We start from the raw sequence: 19873 nt of genomic DNA, 5'->3' as shown, positions 1-19873 counted from the left end.
TCATAAAAAAAATACAATTAAAAGCTTTTGAATATCAAGAAGTCACCAAAATCTCCACAGAGGGGAGACAGTCATTGATCCGTCCATCTCAGTGTTTTTCTCCCGTTTCCTGTAATGGCTCAAACTTGTGTGATGAAGCCAGTTCGAAGTTGATGTTGGAAATCTGTAGCAGTCTGAACACTTGAGACTTTAAGGGATTTTAAAAACATGGCTGAGGTCTCTGAGCCGACTTACGGCCTGTGAAACCTGTAGGAAGAAACCAGGAAGAGAAAATGAGCATGTTTGAAGAAATGTTCTTTATTCTGACACAATGAAATTATCTAAAAGGAGACAAAGCAGTCAGAACATCCTCATCTGACCTCCAGCATCAACGAGGCCTTTTCTTCCAGAGCACTGCTGCTCACTGGATATTTTCGCTTTCTCAGACCATTCTGTGTAAACTACAGAGATGATTGTGCAGGAAAATCCCTGAAAATCTGAACTACTCGTAGCAGCCTGTCTGGCACCAACCATTTAAAGTTATTTAAACTACTTCATTCATGAGCCTGGAAGTTCAATCTTCAACGTCCTTTGTCCAACGTATCCACTATCCCTCCTATAAAGATGTCAAAACCATCTCAGCTGCAGAGTAATTTGTCGATATCCTGCTAGGTAATCCTGCTAGGTAGACTAAAATTCAAAGCTAGGTTCTACCCCTAGGTGCAGATAACTAAAAAAGAATTTATATAAATGGCCGAAGGAAGACTCAAGGGATTTGGCTGATCGTACCCCGGGTTCAGATTGTAAGCGACGAGACTCATTCAGGATGTTTGATGGCTATGACAGCTGCAGCGAGGAGTCCACCAGTAGCGCTGGGTCAGATGACAGTGAGGATGAGGTGGCACCTTCCATCCCTGCCAGTCCGCCCATCAAGAACGTTGAACAAGTCTACACCTACCCTGATGGAAAGGCTGGAATGGCTTTTTACTCCAAAACCAAGAGTTTGTACAGTTTCCCCTGTTCTAGGGAGTTATTCTTCAAATTTGTAAGAAGCTAGCATCTTGGCAAGACTCCAGGCCAAACCAGCAACAAAAAAGGCCAACATGGTGAAGGCCCCTGTCAACTTTTTCAAGCATGGCCCCATGGGAAGCCTTGCCTCCAATTTTGTCTCCAAGAAACTCAGCTTGAGCTTTCCCTCTGATATGCTCGCTTCTAATCCTGTCCAGTCTGGCCACTCCCAAAGAAAACCTCAACATATTTAACTCTGACACCTCCAACTCAGCCTCCTGTCTTTTTTGTCAGCGCCACCATCTCCAAACCACACATCATAGCAGATCTCACAGTGTGTAAGAGCACAGCTCACCCTCTTTTCTGCCATTGCTCTCGAAAACTGAGAGTAGGGGAGACAAAAGAAGAAGCCAAAAAACCCAAATGACGAATTAGAATTTTTCACTGAGCAAATATTTGACAGGATACCCTGAAAGGAAAACATTCACTTCCAGTCAGCCTATATTTTTAATGGCAACACCAGATTTTAGCACCTGTGACTTCAGCATGATTCTACCAGTATGTTAACACCTCTGCTGGTTTACTTGCAAAGTAGGAGATATTGCATTTGCGTCAAAAAAACAAAAACAAAACAACAACTAGGAAAGTAATTTGAAGATTTCACACTTGGCTGCTCATAATTATGGGCTTAACAATCTGGAGGCAGCGCAGCATGGTACAGCTACAGCTGACAACGTGAGGCTTTAGCTGATAAAGGCTGAGGCAGCTATAAAAGTGTAATCACACTTCTTAAAACTACTGCTGTCCATAGCAGAACTCCACCATGACCTTTACTTTGGCACCTTCCCCAACACACCTCATTTAACAAAAAAGCAAAACAAAGAGTGCTTTGCAGTTTCGTAAGGCAGCTCATTAGCTGTTCTGTGCAACTTTTCCATACCTGGTCAAATGACGGCTCGACTCATGCACCTCCATCTCTGTGCTTTTAAACTCATTTAGTTCCTTTCTAATGGCAGCCTGAACAAAGAAACACACACTTAGATAAAGCACACTAGTACAGATTACTTGAATCCAGTCTTTGTGAGAAATGAACCTTATCTGTAGCTGTTAGCCGAGTCCACGGCTTGTCTGCTCTCCTGTCGTAGTCCTGAGCCTCGGCGACCTCCACGTAGTCACTGAAGCGGATGAGGATCTTCGCCTCTCTCAGCTCCTCGACTGTGGGTCTCTGGCTGAGCTGAAAGGTGGATGAACAGATGGGTGCTGTCCAATCAGCATTAAGTAACTTGTGCTCCTCAGTACAGTTAACTTTGTCTTTTGTACAGTTTTGTACAATTTTATAAAAAACTTCCCCTTTTTTTAATACCAGACCTTACATCCTTACATTCTTACGAACCAGGAGGGTAAGTGGCAGCCAGGTGCTGCTAATCAGGTGCACCCGATTAATTATCAGTAAGTGTAAGGATGTCTACAAACGCAGAAGTTTTTGTAGTTTGCTGGTCTGGACTTTCAGGTGTGTACAGACAAGGACAAAATGATTAGCCCCAACTTACAGATTTCAATTTTTTGATGTGCTTTACCTTTATAATTCTTAAAACACATAAAATCATTAAAACTGCGGGTTGCTGTCCAATTTACACACAGTATAAAAACTTCAGCCAGAGTTTGAGCTGTAACTTGGGAAAGCATCATGCATCAAACGAAATCAGTTTACATGAGAAAAAAATGTCTATGGTTACTAAGGAGCAGATAGACATACAATGTTATCACAGTGTCAAGAACTGGAGTGAGAAATTTATTGAAATTCAAAGCCACAGAGCACATAGCAAGCCTGGCAGAGGTAGGAAGTGAACGACTTTAAAGACTCTGGAAAGAAAACTAGTGAGAGATCTGCCTGATCCTCAGAACAACTGCCAACAAGTGACCAACTTAGCCAAGTGAGGAACTGTTGATACTTCAGTGCGTCTGGAACTGGGAGTCTAGTCAAGGAATCATGAGGAAAGAAGGATATATGAAGATTTTCAAAGAAAACCTCAAACAGCAGCAAAACTGGATCTGCACCAGTGCTTTGTTTTCCAACACAACAACCCAAAATACATGTCACTCCTGTGAAGATCTACCTCCAGAAGACTGAAATGAAAATTACTGACTGGCCTGCACAAAGCCCTGACTTGAATCTCATTGAAAATCTGTGTGGTGAACTGAAGACCAACAAATCTGGAGGAGCTTGAGAGATTCACCAAATGACCTGGGATTGCTCAGAAGATGTGTGAGACTTGTTGAAAACTACAACTCAGTTCAATTTTATTTATATTCACCAAATCACAACAAATGTTGCCTCAAGGTGCTTTACATTGTCGAGGAAAGACCCTACAATAATACAAAGAAAACAGAAAACCTCAACAATCATGCAGCCCCCTGTAAGCAAGTGCCTTGGCTACAGTGGGAAGGAAAAACTCCCTTTTAAGAGGAAGAAATCTCCAGCAGAAACAGGCTAAGGGAGGGAGTGGCCATCTGCCACAGCAGGTTGTGGTCAGGAGAGGAAGACATGACAAAGATGATTAAATGATTAAACACAGAGTGGTGTACAACCACGTAGTGAGTGAATGACTGTAGGCTGTTTTTAAAAGGATACACAGCTGATTGTTAGCATCAGCTAATAACTTTCAAATTCACCCCCAGCTCAGACGGTGAAATACTTAGATACATTGTAAAAAAACCCAGGAGCTACATCTCAGACTCTACAGGCCTCAATTAGCATGATAATGCTAAAATGTATGTCAGAAGAAAAAGCCTGAACGAGTATGGCTTGTTTGGAAGGATTGCTGGGAGAAAACCTCTCCTCTCTTTAAAAGAACTTGTGGAACAATGGAAGTAGAGATGTTTGGAGAAAAGCAAACACATCATATCAGCACACACCAACAGACCAGAACTTCAGTCCATGGCGGTCACACTAAAACAAACACACAGATTTATGTGCTCGATAATCAGAATGACTGTTGCTGTATGGTGGATCATCAGATATACTCTAATTTGACGTTTACTGTGTCAGGTGTTCTTTATTATTCAGTAACATGTGACTGCGATGGAGACGATCTAAGACACACACAAAAACTACTTCTCAAAGGGGTGCAGTCTGAAGAGCGGTAGGTTAGTCTCCAAGGCAACCATGTTCATATTTCTAGTTGGGGTTATGAACCATCTCAGCACTGATTGATCAAAGACACGCTGTCCACATCTTCTTTGCCTTTACCTTTCTCGACAGATGCCTCTTGATCTCCCTCTTCTCCTCCTGCTCCTCCAGATCATTTCGAGCTGCAGGAAACCGCACAGAAAGCACACACACTCACACACAAATCATTTTTATCTGTAGTTTTTTTTCTTTTTTTCCTTCATGTTATGCAAAGTGACTTACGTTTCAGAATGTTCCTCTGTTCTAGCTCCTCTGCTGTCGGCCTTTGACTCAACCGTCTGAATAAAGGGAAGGAAAGCATCTATTTTAGGAAAGCTATTTTTATATGATTTTAATGTTTATTCGTGCAAGCTTTCAGATCATGCTTATTGCTCTCGACATATGCAAAAAGAGATTTTACTCTTGTGGACAGAAAAGCTGGCTGTGCACGGGAAGTCTTTTTTTTTTCTTATGAAGCAGTATTTTGTGAATTTATTGAGTAGGTACTGACTCAGAGGCACTGGAATAGCAGGATGACAGATAGTGACTGAGAACAGGAGGATAAGAAGCAGAAAAGTTGCCAAAAACCCTCCAAAAAAAAAAAAGAAAAAAAAAAAAAAAAGAGGTGGACAGTGCAGAGGCTCAAAACATCAGCCAGAGGAAGATAAAGATAAAGATGATTCCTCCAGAGCCAGCTAACAAAACAATACCAACTAATGTTAAGATGTGGAGTTCATTAAGTAATACAAGCAGTTGCACACTACAAGTTGTCCTAATATTATAAAAACCTATTAAGTGGGACCAAAGAGCACAATGAATATGTAGGGTAATGCCCCCGGCCATATATTACAGCGAGTGGTTATAGAAGATGGATATTTACTGCAGTAATGATGTAGCTAAGTACTGTGTGTGTGCTTTAGATTTTAGATAAATTTTAGTACATTTCATACATTTCTGTATATAAAATGTGGACTTGCCACTATGATATCAAACAATATTAGAGTAGAATTTTGCAACAGCATGGATTGCGATAGAAATATAACCAAGATGAACTATTTTTTGCGACTGAAATTAGCTACACGGGCTGTAAACATGGTTAGTTTTGCTAGCGAGGCAACCTCTGGTCGTGAAGGAAAAATGCTTGTTCCCAACTGGTTGGTGAAGGTTGATGTCAGTCACTGAGAAAATGACTTCTAACACAGACATACAGACCAATCAGTGAGCTCCTGGCCACCACCTGTCGTTAGAGGAAAATGTGTAGTCTCCAGCCGGCTGGTAAAAGCCTCTTTATGATTACTTTGGTCACCAGCATATTGCTGCAGTCATAGTTTGAATGGAAGTGACGGACTTGTCTATAAAGACTGACAAGCTGCTCTTTGAGCCGCAGTGGAGCTGAGAAAACACACACTGGAAATGAAAACTGGTAAAATAGGATTGTTTTCAGCGACAAGCTAAAGCGTTCTAAAAAATTTACAGGGCTCCTCTTGGCAAAGCAAAGTGTTTGGCACAACCTGATTCTGCTAGCTAAAGCTGTTGTACAGGACAGGGTAAAAAACAAGAAGAACTACAGGCAACCCTGGATATTTCCTAGCTACCAAAGTAATCACTCAGTTTTCTCACAGGTTTTTGCAACCGGAAGAAACAGGAAGCACTACTAACGACTCAGGGAATACTCGCATTTCCCAAAAAACGGTGGTTGTGTCATGTGTGATGTGATATGATGGACAACTCTTGAGCAGTGGGCATTTTTATTAGAAACCTCATTAAAAGTTTGGCACTTTAAAATAGGACTAGATGTGACCTCAAGTGGCCATTCATGGAACTGTAGCCTTTAGCATTTCTGCACTGGCTTAAGTTGCCACTTGGTACAGTAAGAATGATTCAAATGTTGTGTGATGATTTTGACAACATTTTGTGTCTGTACACATCTAATGTAGCCTGCACTCACCTTTACAGTCACGACACTATTCTCTTTTTTCCGTTTTATTTCGTTTTACACCCCCTGCTTTAATCTTTCCATCTCTGCTTTGCGTCATCCCTTCTTCTATCATCTGCTCCTTGCAGCAGCCAGGTCGCCTCTATCACAGCTCGCATGGGTTGAAACACTTTGCAGGTGACTCGATGTGCATGTGATGAGCGATGTGGGCGTGTGTACCGCTCCTCCGAGTGGCTCGGTGCCACATCAGCATGTGTGCTCTTAAGTCGGAAGCTCACCTCGTCAGTTTGGTGGCCGTCTGTTGCCGGGATTCGAGCCGCTCCTGGTCTGAATGCAGTGGCAGGATGTTCTTCTCCTCCAGCTCTCTTTTGGATGGACGGTTGCTCAGCTTGATGGCCAGAGAGTCTTTTCGTAAGACCTTCATGGCCAGTGTGCCTTTATTGAACATATTGGCAGAGGAAATCGTATCAAAGTTAAGCAGATTGAGGCTGTCGCAGCCTCCCAGTAAGAGGCACACAGTATAGATCTTCTTCTGCAGTAAATATTTTTGTAATTCTCATTAATGTACACGTCTCTGTCCTCTTTATTGTTTTTCAGGGTTTCAATGTAACCTTGAAGACCATGGTGGGTGTAAGCCAAATTTTAATAAAGACAAAAAGATGCTTACTTGTAAACAGTGTATCATCCTCATCCTCTTCTTCGTCTTCCTCCTCCTCCTCCTCCTCATCTTCCTCCTCGTCTTCCTCTTCCTCCTCTTCCTCATCCTTGTACATGCCCGGCAGGTCCTCGTAGTCTGCCTCGTTAGGGAGGTTCTCTTTGTCATCGTCGCACTCGATCATCACCGTGGGAACGGCGTGCATCATGGAGCTGCAGTTTCAGAATGAAATGGTAAACGTGTCACACAAACATATTCACACATACACGTTCACTGCTGTGTGAAGTGAGGGTTATGGTTATGTCTGAAGGCCTCTACCATTATGGCATAGACAGCCTCAATGACTACAGACCTGTAGCCCTCTGTAGTCCTGAAGTACTTAGAGCAGATAGTGTCTCAGCACATCAGAGACTGCTACCCCCTGCTTTGACCCCCACCAGTTTGCTTACAGAGCAAATCCACATAGGATGTCATCACCATCACCCTTCACAGAGCGCTGAGCCATCTGGAGAACAGGAAGAGCTACGCAAAGATGCACTACAGCTCAGCATTCAACACCATAATGACAGACATCTTCATCCCCAAACTGGACCACCTTCAGATCCCCTATTGGAACCTGCACGATGGTTGGGCTCATCTCTGATATAGATGAGACGGCGTACAGGGTGGAGGTAGAAAACCTGTCCACTGGTGCTCAGAAAAGAACCTGAAGCTGAACATCCTTAAAACAAAAGAACTCCTAATGGGCTTCAGGAAGCACAGACCGGTCCACTCCCCTCTTATTATAAAAGGAGAATGGGTGGAATCTGAGAAAGAATAACCTGAGGCTGATGCTGGTCTTCCTCCACTCCTGTGTGGAGGGCGCGCTCTGGATTTTTGGAACGCAGGAGCCACTACTGAGAACAGAAAGGCTGCGCAGAGGTTAATTAACACTGCCCAAAAACATTATTGGCTGCCCTGTCGCTCCCCCATCGTCCGATCCTTCCCTCCTGCCCCTGGAAGATCGGGTGATGGTCTCTTGGGATGGGATCACAGGTGACCCCGTGGACCCTGCTCACCACCTGTTTGACCAGTTGCCCTCTGGTCAGTGCCTCAGGTCAATCAGGTCACACACCTCATTGACCTGAGGCACCTGTTAAAAAACATTCTCCCCCGACACCCCACCCCTGCCCACCCACCTCACCGATCTGAGCCATGGTCTGAGTAACCCTCATCACTCAGTCCACTCACACACCGACTCTAATTCAGACTGTGAATAGACAGACTAAATAGTGATACTTAAACAGACAGTGCAAAGACAAGTCTTTTCTTTGCACTACCTCCAAGCACTTTGCTCTCCAATGTGTGCCTCTCTATTGTTTTGTATGTATTCCTCTAGACCAGGGGTAGGCAACCTTTTTGATGACGAGTGCCATCTAAAGTTTCCTCAGAAGTCAATGTGCCATATAATTGCATTAGCAATAAATTGAATAACGATCTATATTAACAGTTGCTGTGCTGAGCGGAGAGCTCAAATTTCAACATCGCTTGAAAAAACTGACAGCTAGCAACGTCCCTCTCACCAGTAGGCTAAGTGATTTTTAGCCAATTACAAGTTGAATCTGGTAGTCGGGGTTGTTAGCTAAGATGCCGTCATTAAGAAGTGGTACAACTAATGTGTCTATGCGAGCTAATTTGCGATGTGCACCGCTGGCCCGGCCATTTATTTTTTAATGCACCCTCTCAGATTAATTCACTGCGTGTCGTGCCCAGGGCTGGACTGGGACAAAAAAATCGGCCCGGGCATTTTGACTACAGACCGGCCCACCAGGTATTATAAGAAAAGCCATAAAGCCTTTGAATGAAAACAAACGCTGTTGTGACAGTGATGTTCACTGTCTTGTTGGTATGTGTATGATTTCTATACGTTGTACATCAGATAAAAACTTTGGTTGTAAGATTCAGATAATTATTTTTTAAAAGCGAGACATTTTAAATGAGAATAAGAAAGAAAAGTATGTCTTTGTGCCCCCTCTCCCTGTTAATGTCCTACCTGGCCCCCCTGGCAAAACTTTGCTAGACCCACCCCTGCACAGTTACCAGCTGTCAGCTATGTAGAAAAAGGATCCTGGTGTTATTTGTCTCTCAGAAACAGTTCATAGCTTCCCTTCAACTCATTCATGTCACCTAAAAGGTAAACCTGTTTCTCCATCACCTGTTTAGCTCTGATGATTCAGTAAGGACATCTCCTGGTTTCCCTCTCATCACATAACCAAACCATATCATGACCAGCAGCTTTACAGCTGTGGCTCCAGCAAAAATCAGCTGATACTAGAAATTAATATTAAATACATTCTAACAACAGCTGATCAAGCTTAAACGCGCTGCTGTTTAGCGCGACATCCGCTGGTTTCCTCTTTCTGGCGCAAAGTGGGCGATAAACAAAGGAGAGACGGGACTTGCGTCAGCTGATCATTGATCAGTTTCAGGATTGAATGAGAGAAGAAGAGTCAGCTGATAGCGTAAAGGCGCAGGATAACTCCAGCTTTGTGTCTTTTTCATCCTAGCTGAAGTACGGGACAAACTGTGTTCCTTTTCAGCTCAATACGAAACGCGTAATATTTTCTCTGAATACGGGACGATTCCGTTTTTTACAGGACGGTTGGAAACTCTACTAACTAACCTTATGAATTAAATAAAGTAAAATCATAGCACCGACCCAGCTGTGTAGAAACTCCGTCATGTTAAGAGCTACACCTACTTTGAAGAAAAACAATTTTTCACTGTGGACTACAGGCAACTATGGAAAGACCAGAACTCAATCTAATCTTTTCTGAATGTGAATCCTTAAAATGCCCATTCAGGTGGGAGCAGATCATACACACTATTCTGGAGTCAGACACTCCATCCAAATCCAGAAAGACCCTTGAAAGCCAAACAGATGTTTCAATTTGTTTTTGTAAAACGGATAGCTCTGCCTTACTAAAAAAAACAAAAAACACACCACCTATGGTTGTGTATGTGCTGCGCAGCCATATTCTTCCTAGACAACTGTCAAAAAAATAGGAATATTTCCCTATAAATTACACATTTGTGAATCTTAAAATGGCGTTGTGCTTTCCGTGGATGACTTTTGTGAGTTGGTGTGAAGGATTCCAACTCAGATCGTGATTCTATAGCAAAAGATCATCATAGTCACTGTAGGAGCTCTTAAAACATTCACCTTACACGTCTCAGAGTATCACAACCTAGCCTGGATAAATGGGAGGTCATCTGGCTTCTGGGTCAGTTGGATCTGCTTGGATCCCTGTGATGTAAATTTCTTCATCAGACAGTGAGCGAGGGTCCGTGTGGACATCAGCTTGCCTGTCTGTTTTTACATTACAACACACTACCTGTGTGCCTGGGCAGCGGACTTTAAAGAAGTATATAAGGAATGACAGCTGTCCATGTTCAGAACAGAGTAGCATCCGAGCTTTCAACTTGGTGCCAAGTCAACATACAGAGCCATCTGCTTTGGGAATAAGGGGGCCGACACTCTTCCCTACTTTTTGTGGCACGGGGGTTGGTGCTTAGCAAAGTTGCCCAGGGCTGGATTTAGTACAGAGGGGACTGGTTGATTAATCAATTGGTCTTTCTCAGTTTTGTAAAACTACTATATAATCAAACAATATTTTTTTTAATCATTTTTGTAATTTTTTGTTTAGTCCAAAATATGATTGTCCCAGCTTCTTTATGTTACAGGCTCGTTCTAAACGATCAATTTAATGAGCCTTTTGACTTTTCGCTGATATTTTCTTGACTTTCTGGCCTCTGCGGTGTGATCCTCACCTCTCAAACCTCTGCATGGTGAGGGCCAGGGTTTTGTTCAGCTCCTCTATGATTCGGCTGGGCGGGTGGAGAGGAACAGGCAGGGTCCCGTACTGCAGTGAGTGTGCACCCATTGGAGCATGGCTGGGAGGGGCGGGGCACTTCTGGAAGGCGATAGAAGAGGGCTCCATGCTCCCTGCAGGTACGGAGATCATGAGCTTCTTCGGAGGTAGAGGAGGAGACAACTTAGCCGACATGCATGGCAACTTCACGGGGGCGCCGTCTGCACGAGGAGGTGGACGTGGGAGGATTAGGCACACGCGCACTAATGCGGTTGTGAGCACGCATGGAGACACACTCACCTGTAATGTGATTGGGTAGCCTGTTGAAAGGCTTGGGTGGCAGAGCGGGAGGTTGTTTGTGTAGCGTTGGAGGTCTGCAGAGGGTTGATTCAGCACCATCAGCCTGATATACGATAGACTTCTTTGTGGGCGGAGCCTGACTGGATTTCTGGGTGTGGTCCTGTTGAGCATCACTAGGCATTTGAAACTCCAGGGAGCCTGGGGGAAACAACAAAGGAGTCAGAGACCACTGTGAATCAAATACCTAAAGAGGTTTCAGTGGTTCTGAGGCTGTGCTGCCTACCTACAGCTGCTCCTGCTGCTCCCTCCATCAGCTCACTACCTTCAGACTCCGACAGGCTGGAGCCAAGCACCGAGGAACGACCATTCTCTATCTTCACCTCCTCCCGGATGGTCAGAGATGCACCATCTGCACAGAAAGATGCACATTGGTGTTCAAAAGTAGGTAAAAAATGAAAAAACAGAGCAAAGGATCTCCTTATGTAGCATTTTTTTCAAATTTTGCTTAGAGAAAATATGAATCACGTAACAGTGTAGTTTTCAAAGATAGATAGGGAGAAACACCCAGGTAGAGCAGCTGGATGTGAGGGAATGGTGGTAAGGATCAGACAGGCACACATATTCCTAAGCTCAGTCTTGTCATGATAAAGCTGACTGGTGTGCTGTAAGTAAACTTGTCACTGGATTTACTGACACTTAAAAAATGAGTTACAACTGTGCACAAGCTTGCGTGAGTCTTTGGTGCGCTGCAGCACTTAAACAGCACCACCCCACTGATGACAGAACAATGTGAGAGACTCAAACCAATCAAAGTGCAAGAGAAAAGGCATGAATCACAACTGAGAAGCTGCAACCGGAAAAATCTTACTTTACATTTGAATTTGAATCTAAAATCAAAATCAGGCCGCAAACAAAGAGAACAACTAATACTACAACACTGGCCACTTTCTTTCTCACCTTCGCTGTGTGGAGCCTCACCTTTCTCATAGACCTCCTTTAGGAGTCCCTTCTTGATGAGCTCCTCTCTGCTCTGGCGAGTGGACATCTTCCTCTCCAACACTGAGGGAGCACAGAGGAGGAGACGTCAGAAACGACTAGAACAGGAAGAAAGCTGCTGCGCTGGATGCTAACAGAGTTATCAGGATCGAGGAACGAGTCAGCTGCAGCAGCTGTTTCTTTGGACTTGCTGCTGCTTCCAGCACTGCTGCTGTGTGCCAAGGAAATATCATGTGACTGACCCTCTGAGCTGTGCGCACAAACATAACACTACCAGTTCACTGATCCTCTGACAGAGATGCCTACTCGCCTCCTCACTCCTAAACATTTCCCGTAAATAACACTTTTTCATTTTCTAGCATATCCAGCATGAGCTGTGAAAACGTATCTTTTCCAATGCCATTTTGATTGGTAGGGTTTGAGACAATATCAGTAAAGTGTTAGGGTGGGGGAGTTAATAAAAGCAATATTACAATACTACAAGTCTTTTTTTTTTTTTTTTTTAAACCCTGACATACACTATATCTAATGAAGTCATTTAATGGCGTTTGTAATGCGTTTTTCTGTGTTGCTTTCTAACAGCTCAGTTTGGTAAACTGATATCTACACATCACCCACACACATAGTAATGCAGGATTATTGTCTAACTGATGCATTTTGTCTTATATAGCCTTTATGGAGCAAAAGTCTTGAACTACCCCGTGGAAAAGAGAAGCAACAATTTATTAAAACGCGCACAAACACACATGAAAATACAGTATTTAAGGCAAAAACTGAGTTTGTAAAATTGTAACGACCTTGAATGTCAGTATTTGGTAAAACCACCTTTATTCTTCAACAAGAGCTGAACTCTCTTAGGGCAGCTTTCTAGTGACTTCTCTTCTAGGAGTAACCCGTGAAGCTCTTTTCTGAGTGGTTTCTGTCATATTTCAGGCTGTATATCACAAAATCACTGGGTTTTCATTAGAAGTTAGCGAGCGTGGTCTCTGCCTATTCAGCTAACCATGAAAACCCCCCCAAAACAATTCTAATGGTCGTCAAACCACATCTTTATTTATGTATACACTGAGGTGTCAACACTCATTGTTAAGGGTACAGAGGCGCTGGTCTAATGTTGTCTTTATGGGAAAAAGCCTCGAGAAGTCTTCAAAAATAGTTCTTCAGGCTTTTTAAAGGACATTCAAAGCTCTTCTTTGGATGTTGCCCCCCCTTCTGTTCCGTTTCTGTTCCCACGTTGTTTGAGTCCAGGCTGTGGGGAGGCCAATCCATGACTGACAGTTCCATACAGGTATGCTTTTACTAGATTGGCAGTGTGTTTGGGTTCGCTGTCATGCTGAAAATGAAGCTGTTGTAAAACAAATGCTCTCCATTCCAATGTTTCTTTGAGAATCACCTTGTTGATGCAATAATACTATTTTATGTCTGTCAAACTTTGTGTGATCTTTGATATGTTTCATAGATTCAGCTAAAGAAAGTGGAGAAAAAGTGCCCAGGGATACAATGTAAAACTGGTTCCGTATATGTTGCCCCAGTGTCAATGTATTGTAGTCATAACTGTCTGTGTTTCCTACAGTAAACCCTATTCAACCCCACAGCTATATTTTTACTTGAAGCACGAAAATCTGGATAATCCAATGCACCTTGACTGCATGACAGCAGGGTGCAGCAAAAGCACACGGTACACGCAACGTGTAGCACCTGTGCGCACGTACACATGCTATAAAACGTATACTGTTCATTATCTGGGTGCAGAGAAGGCAGGAAGGTTTTCAGCAGGGTAAAAAAAAAAAGTGTAACTGCTATGACAGCTGGGGGAACAGCTTGGCTGCAGGAAGCCTCTCTTCACCCCTCTGCTGCGTGTTTGCGTCGCTCAGTGAGAGCAGGATGTAAAATGATTCAGCCAGCTGAGAAACAACAACAACAGCGGCTATTTCGGCATCCAAATCCAACACTTTCCTTCGCTTCACAGCTTAGTACTCGCTGAATATTGTAGCCCCGAGCCAGACATATGAAACTACTTTCAAATTTGCTCACTGCTTTGAATGAAGTGTTAATTCACTGTTAAAGAGACAACACGTCGGCTGGCGAACTCCATTTGAAGCTCACTTGTTGCTACGGCCAACATTAATGATCAATTCTTCCACAGCTGCTGTGTTGGCATCTCTGAACAGCAGTGGAATTAACAGCTTTCAGCAACAGCATTTAAAAAAAGTCAAGTATAAGTTCATTGTGTAAGAACACGAATACACTGATGTCTGGAATAGCAGTTTGGCTGATCCCAATGTTTATTGCATTTATGCATTTCATCACACCACCTGAGAAAAAGCACAAATTCAGTCATTCTGATTTATGAGGCTGGATCCCAAATATACAAGGGCACCAAAACTGAAAGAATACAAATCAGTTACTATGTTTCCGCTGTGCTGACTATTCTTTATCTGTAGAAAAGTCTTTATGATGAAGACGGAGCCTGTAACAGCTCACGAATTTGACTAAACAAGTGGGAGGTGACGTTTACCTTCTTGCTTCCAGCTGTTAGCAGAAGTCTTTCTTCTGAGTTTATTACATACCTGCAGAATCAGAAAGCAGCAGGATCCTCTATTGAGTGGATACACATGTGAGAGAGCAGCCTCATTAATGACTGACAGCGATGCCACTAATGAGGATCTAACAGCAAATGGAGTTTTGCACTTTTCTTGACATGGATGGGCTGTCACACAGGTCAGCCCATCCACGTCACAGGTCAAAGCTATAAGTTTGAACATCCTAGGTGACTTCCTTCGTGAGTTATCACATTCACAAGATTTTCAATAAACTTGACCTCTGACTTGAGGTCAAGGTCACTGAACTTCAAACTCCAGAGTTTTAGTGGATGCACCTATGGTATCAATTTGAAAATTAATTATTCTTCACTTGGATTTTAGAGCTAAATAAAGATGCTGCATTCATGGTCTAATGGAAATGTCCAGGATTCCAATCCAGCTACAAACCTTTGCATTCGCATTATGTATACTTCCAAAATTGAATTCAGTGGACAAATGAAGGTTGATATTACTTGTTCCTGCTTAATATCTACATACAGCCATTCTTTGCTTATATGACGTATCAGACTATAATGACTGGACTCATGAAATCTCCCTGTGCATAGCCAGACACAACCATGCACAGTAGACTTTTGATGCTGACATTTTAAAGGACAGCGTCTCTCAAGGCTGTTGCTAGGTGTCAGAGATGGGAGTGAGGCAGAGAGGACAGAAAGGCGCAGAGCTGGCTGCCGACCTGCAGATGTGCTGTTTACAGAGTTTTGGTTCTCACCTGCAGACGTCTGCTTAAACTTCTCACTCTTCTTCTTCCTCCACTTCCAGGGTTTGAACAGACGACCCAGGGTGGCGAATTTGCTCCGCCGCCGGATGGGGGGCGTGTGCGTACCCGGTACCAGCGAATCAGAGCGCATCGCTGCCAACCTCTCCACTTCCTCAGCTGAAAAGACAACATTAACAAGCAGATAAACAAAATGCATAAAAACATTGTTTTTGTGGTTTTGACTCACTTAATTTTGCGCTTTTTATTCCAACGCTTAGCACAACAACGTATTTGTTCGGATATTTGGCGTTATGACGACTGACAGTTGGCATCTGGGTGACTGATATAGTCTGAGTTCTTTTTTAGGAAGAGTGTAGCACAAATTTGAAAACCTGATGCCTTTTCTCAGATAAACATCGCCATAAAAGGAAGACCTTCGGGTAATGACCCAAAAATTGTTTTTTCAAGAAATCATTCTGGATAATGATCTGATTAATGACCATTTTATTAAAGCCTCAGCCAGGTGGGCACAAAGTAAATGAGCTATTATTCTATAGCTTATTAACTGATAATGGGACCCTTTTAACCCACAGTTAAGTAGAACAGATGATCGCTGCTCTCTGCTTCAAATGTCAGAGGACATTTTCTGCCAGGGGGGTTTTGCATAATCAAGTCAGGTAAAGCTTATTTGGATCGCTTTCAATCACAGCTAATGTGTCAGGTGGCCACAGCAGCAGAAACCTTATGTAAGAAGGAGGAGAGAAAAACTTGGACAGAGAGGAGTTAGCCAGCTACAACACAGACCAAAGGGGGGGGGGGGGGGGGGGTTCAGTGGTGAGAATCTGATAGAATTATAACCTCTTCAACTGTGAGCCTTCCCTTTCCCATGTTTTCCATTAACCCTCTTCCTCTGAGCTACAATTCCCCCCACCCCACAGGGACTGTCCTCAAAGTAATCATGCTGGAGGCCACTCTATACAGCATGCTCCGATTTTCCATTTGAAATTACACCTTTCCCATTACACACACACACACACACACACACACACACACACACACACACACACACACACACACACACACACACACACACACACACACACACACACATCCTCTACAAAACAAGGGCAGAGCCAGCAGCAATAAAGGGGGGGAAGGAAGGCAACATTTCAGCAGGCAGCAGAGGATGTAAACCTGCACACACACGACAGAAGCATGCAGTGCAAACAGATACTTGTCAGACAGATGAATGGAAAGATGGAAATGAATCCAAACACATGGAATGTTTCGAATTTGGGTGAAGTAAACTTAATTCAACTGGGAATGTTGTACAAGTAATTGAGGAATGACAGGGAAAATCTGGCAGTAAAACATAGGAATGTTTTGCAAAATCATGTGCGGCTCAGAGTCAAAGATGCTTGTTTTCCACATCAAAAGCAGACAGATGTGGAGGTTCTGGACGCCTCCTAGGTGAGGTGTTTCAGGCATGGCCAAATGGAGGCAGACTGAGGAGAGATTACATCTGTCAGCTGGCCTGGGAAAGCCTGACTGCTCCCCAGAATGAGGTGGCTAAGGAGAGAGATGTTTGGACATGTGTGTTTAGATTGCTGTCCCTGTGATGTGGACCCCGATAAGCAGGAGACAATGGATGATGGATGGATAAAAGACTGTTGTATATTATCACTGCCTTCAGTTCTATTACAAAAATACAGTACGACTTGACCATCAGTCTACCTTTAAGTCAAAATCTTTGAAGCTGTGTTTTTGCCAGTGATTTCTCCTCTATTTGAAACATTATCAGCAGTTGATGGACAAACCAGCCATGTGTAAACTGATAGGCAGCTGCAGACGGGAGGCGATGACATCCTTCGGGAGGCCTTGTTGGAAGAGAGATGTCAGTTCAAATCTGCACCAACACTGTACCTGCCATTGAGAGTTCCTTCAACAACATCCAGTCAGCCCCCCCTCATCCTCCCCTCCCTAACCCCTCAGTAGACACTCTGAGTCTGTGTAGCATCCCTGTGTGAACGTCAGAGCTCACGGAAACCTCCCTTGCACAAAGGCTCTCTCAATGAAGCGTCTCCAGCACCTAAAGCAGTAAAATTAGTGTTTCCAGGACAACAGTGACATCATTCGACTGCAAAAAACCCCCAAAACTATGCAGATTTTGAGGTGATGACATACTGTGTTTGTCTCATCTTTTGTCTCCTTACACAAAAGGTGTCTTCTCCCTCCTGGTGTAGTCCAACCCCCCCTCGCCACAAGCAGTGGAGCGAGAGCAGCAGTGAGTCAGAGGGCTCAGACTCACACTGCAGGGAGACATTCTTTCAGTCTGACCTGGGGTCTGTTATCTCACTGATGCCTCAAAACACTGACTCACTGAACAACAAGCTCGAAAACAACTTGGTTCAGCCAAAACAACGATGCTGGAAGGCCTGTGTTACGACTGAATTTCTTAGCTGATTCATAGTTTTAGTTTTTGTTTCTCTCTCTTTTTTTTTTAAATGGCCTTGCTACTGGGCATCAAGCAAAATAAGACTCGCCACCCCCCCAAACTGCAGTTCCTCTGATGGCCACTTGAGGCTGTCTCCAAAAGAGTGTCAGTCCCACAGACCATATAAAAGATGTGAGTAGCTGTTGTGATGCCATCCACTGGTTTCTTGACAGTGGATGGCATTAACATTTTCACCATCACTAACTTAGCCAATGAGCAAATGTTTTTGAAACTAACGGCTTGTTAATCACAAGGCATGAAATTCACTGACCAGCAGTAGCCACTGTCATCTTTTTATACAGTCTATGCTGGCACCAGCTGTTGCATCAATTGACTTGACTTGTGTTGATTTGTGGAGGAAAAACAAGAACGCCAACAGTCTGAAACATCTTCAAGTAAACAATAAATGAAGAGGAAATGTTACTGTCACTGCAAACCAGTTTCTTCATTACTGAGTTTACTGAAAAATGACGTTTTTGATCATCTGTTGAAGATCCTCTGTCAAGAAAACTCCAAACGAGTTCTGGTTATCTCTTCTCAAACAAATCGTGCCAGTAAAACCAGGTTTTGAAAGGGCTGCTCACTAAATCCCCGGTGGCTGATTAAGCAATTTAAATCAAGTGGCTGAGTTTTATTAAAGAACAAAGCCTCCACTGATCCACACGCTAAGGTTTTCAAATAAAACCACAAGCTGATTAAATGAACAGATTCTATGATTAGCTATTGATCTCTGTTATTTAAGCCAGAGCAACTATTGACGTTGTGTGTGTTTGAGATGAACTGCTGCAGTGATGGCTCCATAAATTGATTTCTGTATTGACAGAAAATTCATCAGCATCAGTGCAGATAATAATCCACCGACAGTCTGAACTTGAAGTGATAGTTATAGCAGTTAATAAGGGAAAAGACTAAACCATACGATGATGTTTGGTTTGTGGAATCCAGTAAGACAAAACCAGAAAATTTCCCAGCTCTCTATATTAACTGAAACTATAGCGATCCGTGCGTGGAATGCCCTGAACTTCTGCTTTCACGATGCAAACAGGGAAGCAAAACAAAAACTGGACTTGAAATCATGCGCTTACAGTGAAGCTCCAGCCACACCACAGCCCCGTGACAGCGAAGAAGACTCAGCAGAGGCTTTCAAACAGCATCAGCTATTGTTAACCTCACTGTAAAGTAAAACAGATTCAATACAGGGATCTGATCTGAGCGCTGACCCCGACCCCCACCAGCAGGCAGGGAGCGATGAGCACAATCATTTAAAAAGCAGGAGTACTCCTCCTCCTGCTCTCAAAGCAACCTGAAGCGTCTCACCGTCCAGCGGCTCGGCTCCTCGGCAGTTGCTGCAGATGTGTTTGATCTCCTTGCAGTGGATCATGAACGGCGTGTTGTTGTTGTTGTTCGCGGCGGGCTCATGATGATGCTGAAGCTGATGCTTCTCGGAGCTGTTACGGGACTTCATCCTGGTCAGGCAGAAAGCTCTCCTTCTCTTCCTCAGCTCCCCCTCTTCGGACGCCGGGGTTGAGGATGTGCCGTGGGTCTTAGGTCCGGACCACGAGCACATCACGTCTCCTCCACAGCCCGCCATGTTTGAGCTGGACTGCAGGAATAGACCCTCTCGCCCTCTGCTCCGCTAGAGGGGATTTCAAACGGTTTGCTGCTCTGTCCACCCCCTGCAAGTCAACCAACATACGACGCTGTTTCCCCTCAGTTCCTACAAAATAAAAGCCCACAAGCTGTGCTCTTCTTTTTCAGATCTGCAACCAAGCTGGTACCTTCACAACCATGTCACCAGGTTACACGCGTCCCCGGCCACAAATCTTTCGGTGAACCCCAGCCAGCTAGTTTCTACGATCCCCCCCCCCCCTCTCTCTCATCAGACACATAAAGGAATGTGTACACAGGATGAAGAGTACTGACTGTATCCTACTGAAAAAAGTAACCCTCACAACACACCTTCACTCGCTTCTTCTGCTGGGAGCTGCAGCAGGTCGTCCTCTAGGGAGGGCAGCTTTTGGCACCTTCAAAGTCTTGTGATATGAATCCACTGTGATAGTGAGCTGCTGCTACTATGTTTTACCTCCCACTTAGCTTGAACATCTGAACGTCTCAAAAACTAACTGCAGTGTTTTCATCCTAAATTTGTTGAATAAAAAAATGCCAATTTTCTGGCAAAGTA

General features: G+C 43.7%; 1 protein-coding gene across 2 annotated transcripts; it reads right to left on the bottom strand.

The window, feature by feature from the left end:
- Window positions 1–109: 109 nt before the first annotated feature.
- On the bottom strand, window positions 110–19350 carry phactr1 (phosphatase and actin regulator 1). Of its 2 annotated transcripts, none has more exons than XM_080886589.1 (13): window positions 19009–19350; window positions 15210–15374; window positions 11877–11957; window positions 11182–11307; window positions 10899–11096; window positions 10558–10732; window positions 6760–6959; window positions 6371–6527; window positions 4400–4455; window positions 4238–4299; window positions 2081–2221; window positions 1928–2004; window positions 110–246 (listed from the first exon to the last, which is right to left on the bottom strand). In XM_080886589.1, the coding sequence occupies exons 1-13, from the start codon at window positions 19280–19282 to the stop codon at window positions 231–233; spliced, it is 1728 nt and encodes a 575-aa protein (XP_080742715.1). In that variant the 5' UTR covers window positions 19283–19350; the 3' UTR covers window positions 110–230. The 2 variants fall into 2 exon arrangements, with proteins under 2 accessions (XP_080742715.1, XP_080742714.1); XM_080886588.1 differs by having other exon boundaries at window positions 10558–10819; window positions 19009–19349.
- Between the last annotated feature and the right edge of the window lie 523 nt (window positions 19351–19873).

Source organism: Rhamphochromis sp. 'chilingali' (assembly GCF_963969265.1).
Source record: "Rhamphochromis sp. 'chilingali' genome assembly, chromosome: 7".
Classification (NCBI taxonomy): domain Eukaryota; kingdom Metazoa; phylum Chordata; class Actinopteri; order Cichliformes; family Cichlidae; genus Rhamphochromis; species Rhamphochromis sp. 'chilingali'.
Note: the sequence above shows the minus strand (reverse complement) of the source record. Positions and strands in the feature narration are given on the sequence as shown.

What these genes read in the sequence shown, in the direction of transcription:
- phactr1 (XM_080886588.1), bottom strand. Translation starts at nt 19,282, where the DNA reads ATGGCGGGCTGTGGAGGAGACGTGATGTGCTCGTGGTCCGGACCTAAG. An exon ending in AAAGGAGGTCTATGAGAAAG is followed by an intron (nt 11,308 to 11,876) that starts GTGAGGCTCCAC and finishes CTTTCTGTGCAG; the next exon opens with ATGGTGCATCTCTGACCATC. An exon ending in ACAGAGGAACATTCTGAAAC is followed by an intron (nt 4,300 to 4,399) that starts GTAAGTCACTTT and finishes GGTTTCCTGCAG; the next exon opens with CTCGAAATGATCTGGAGGAG.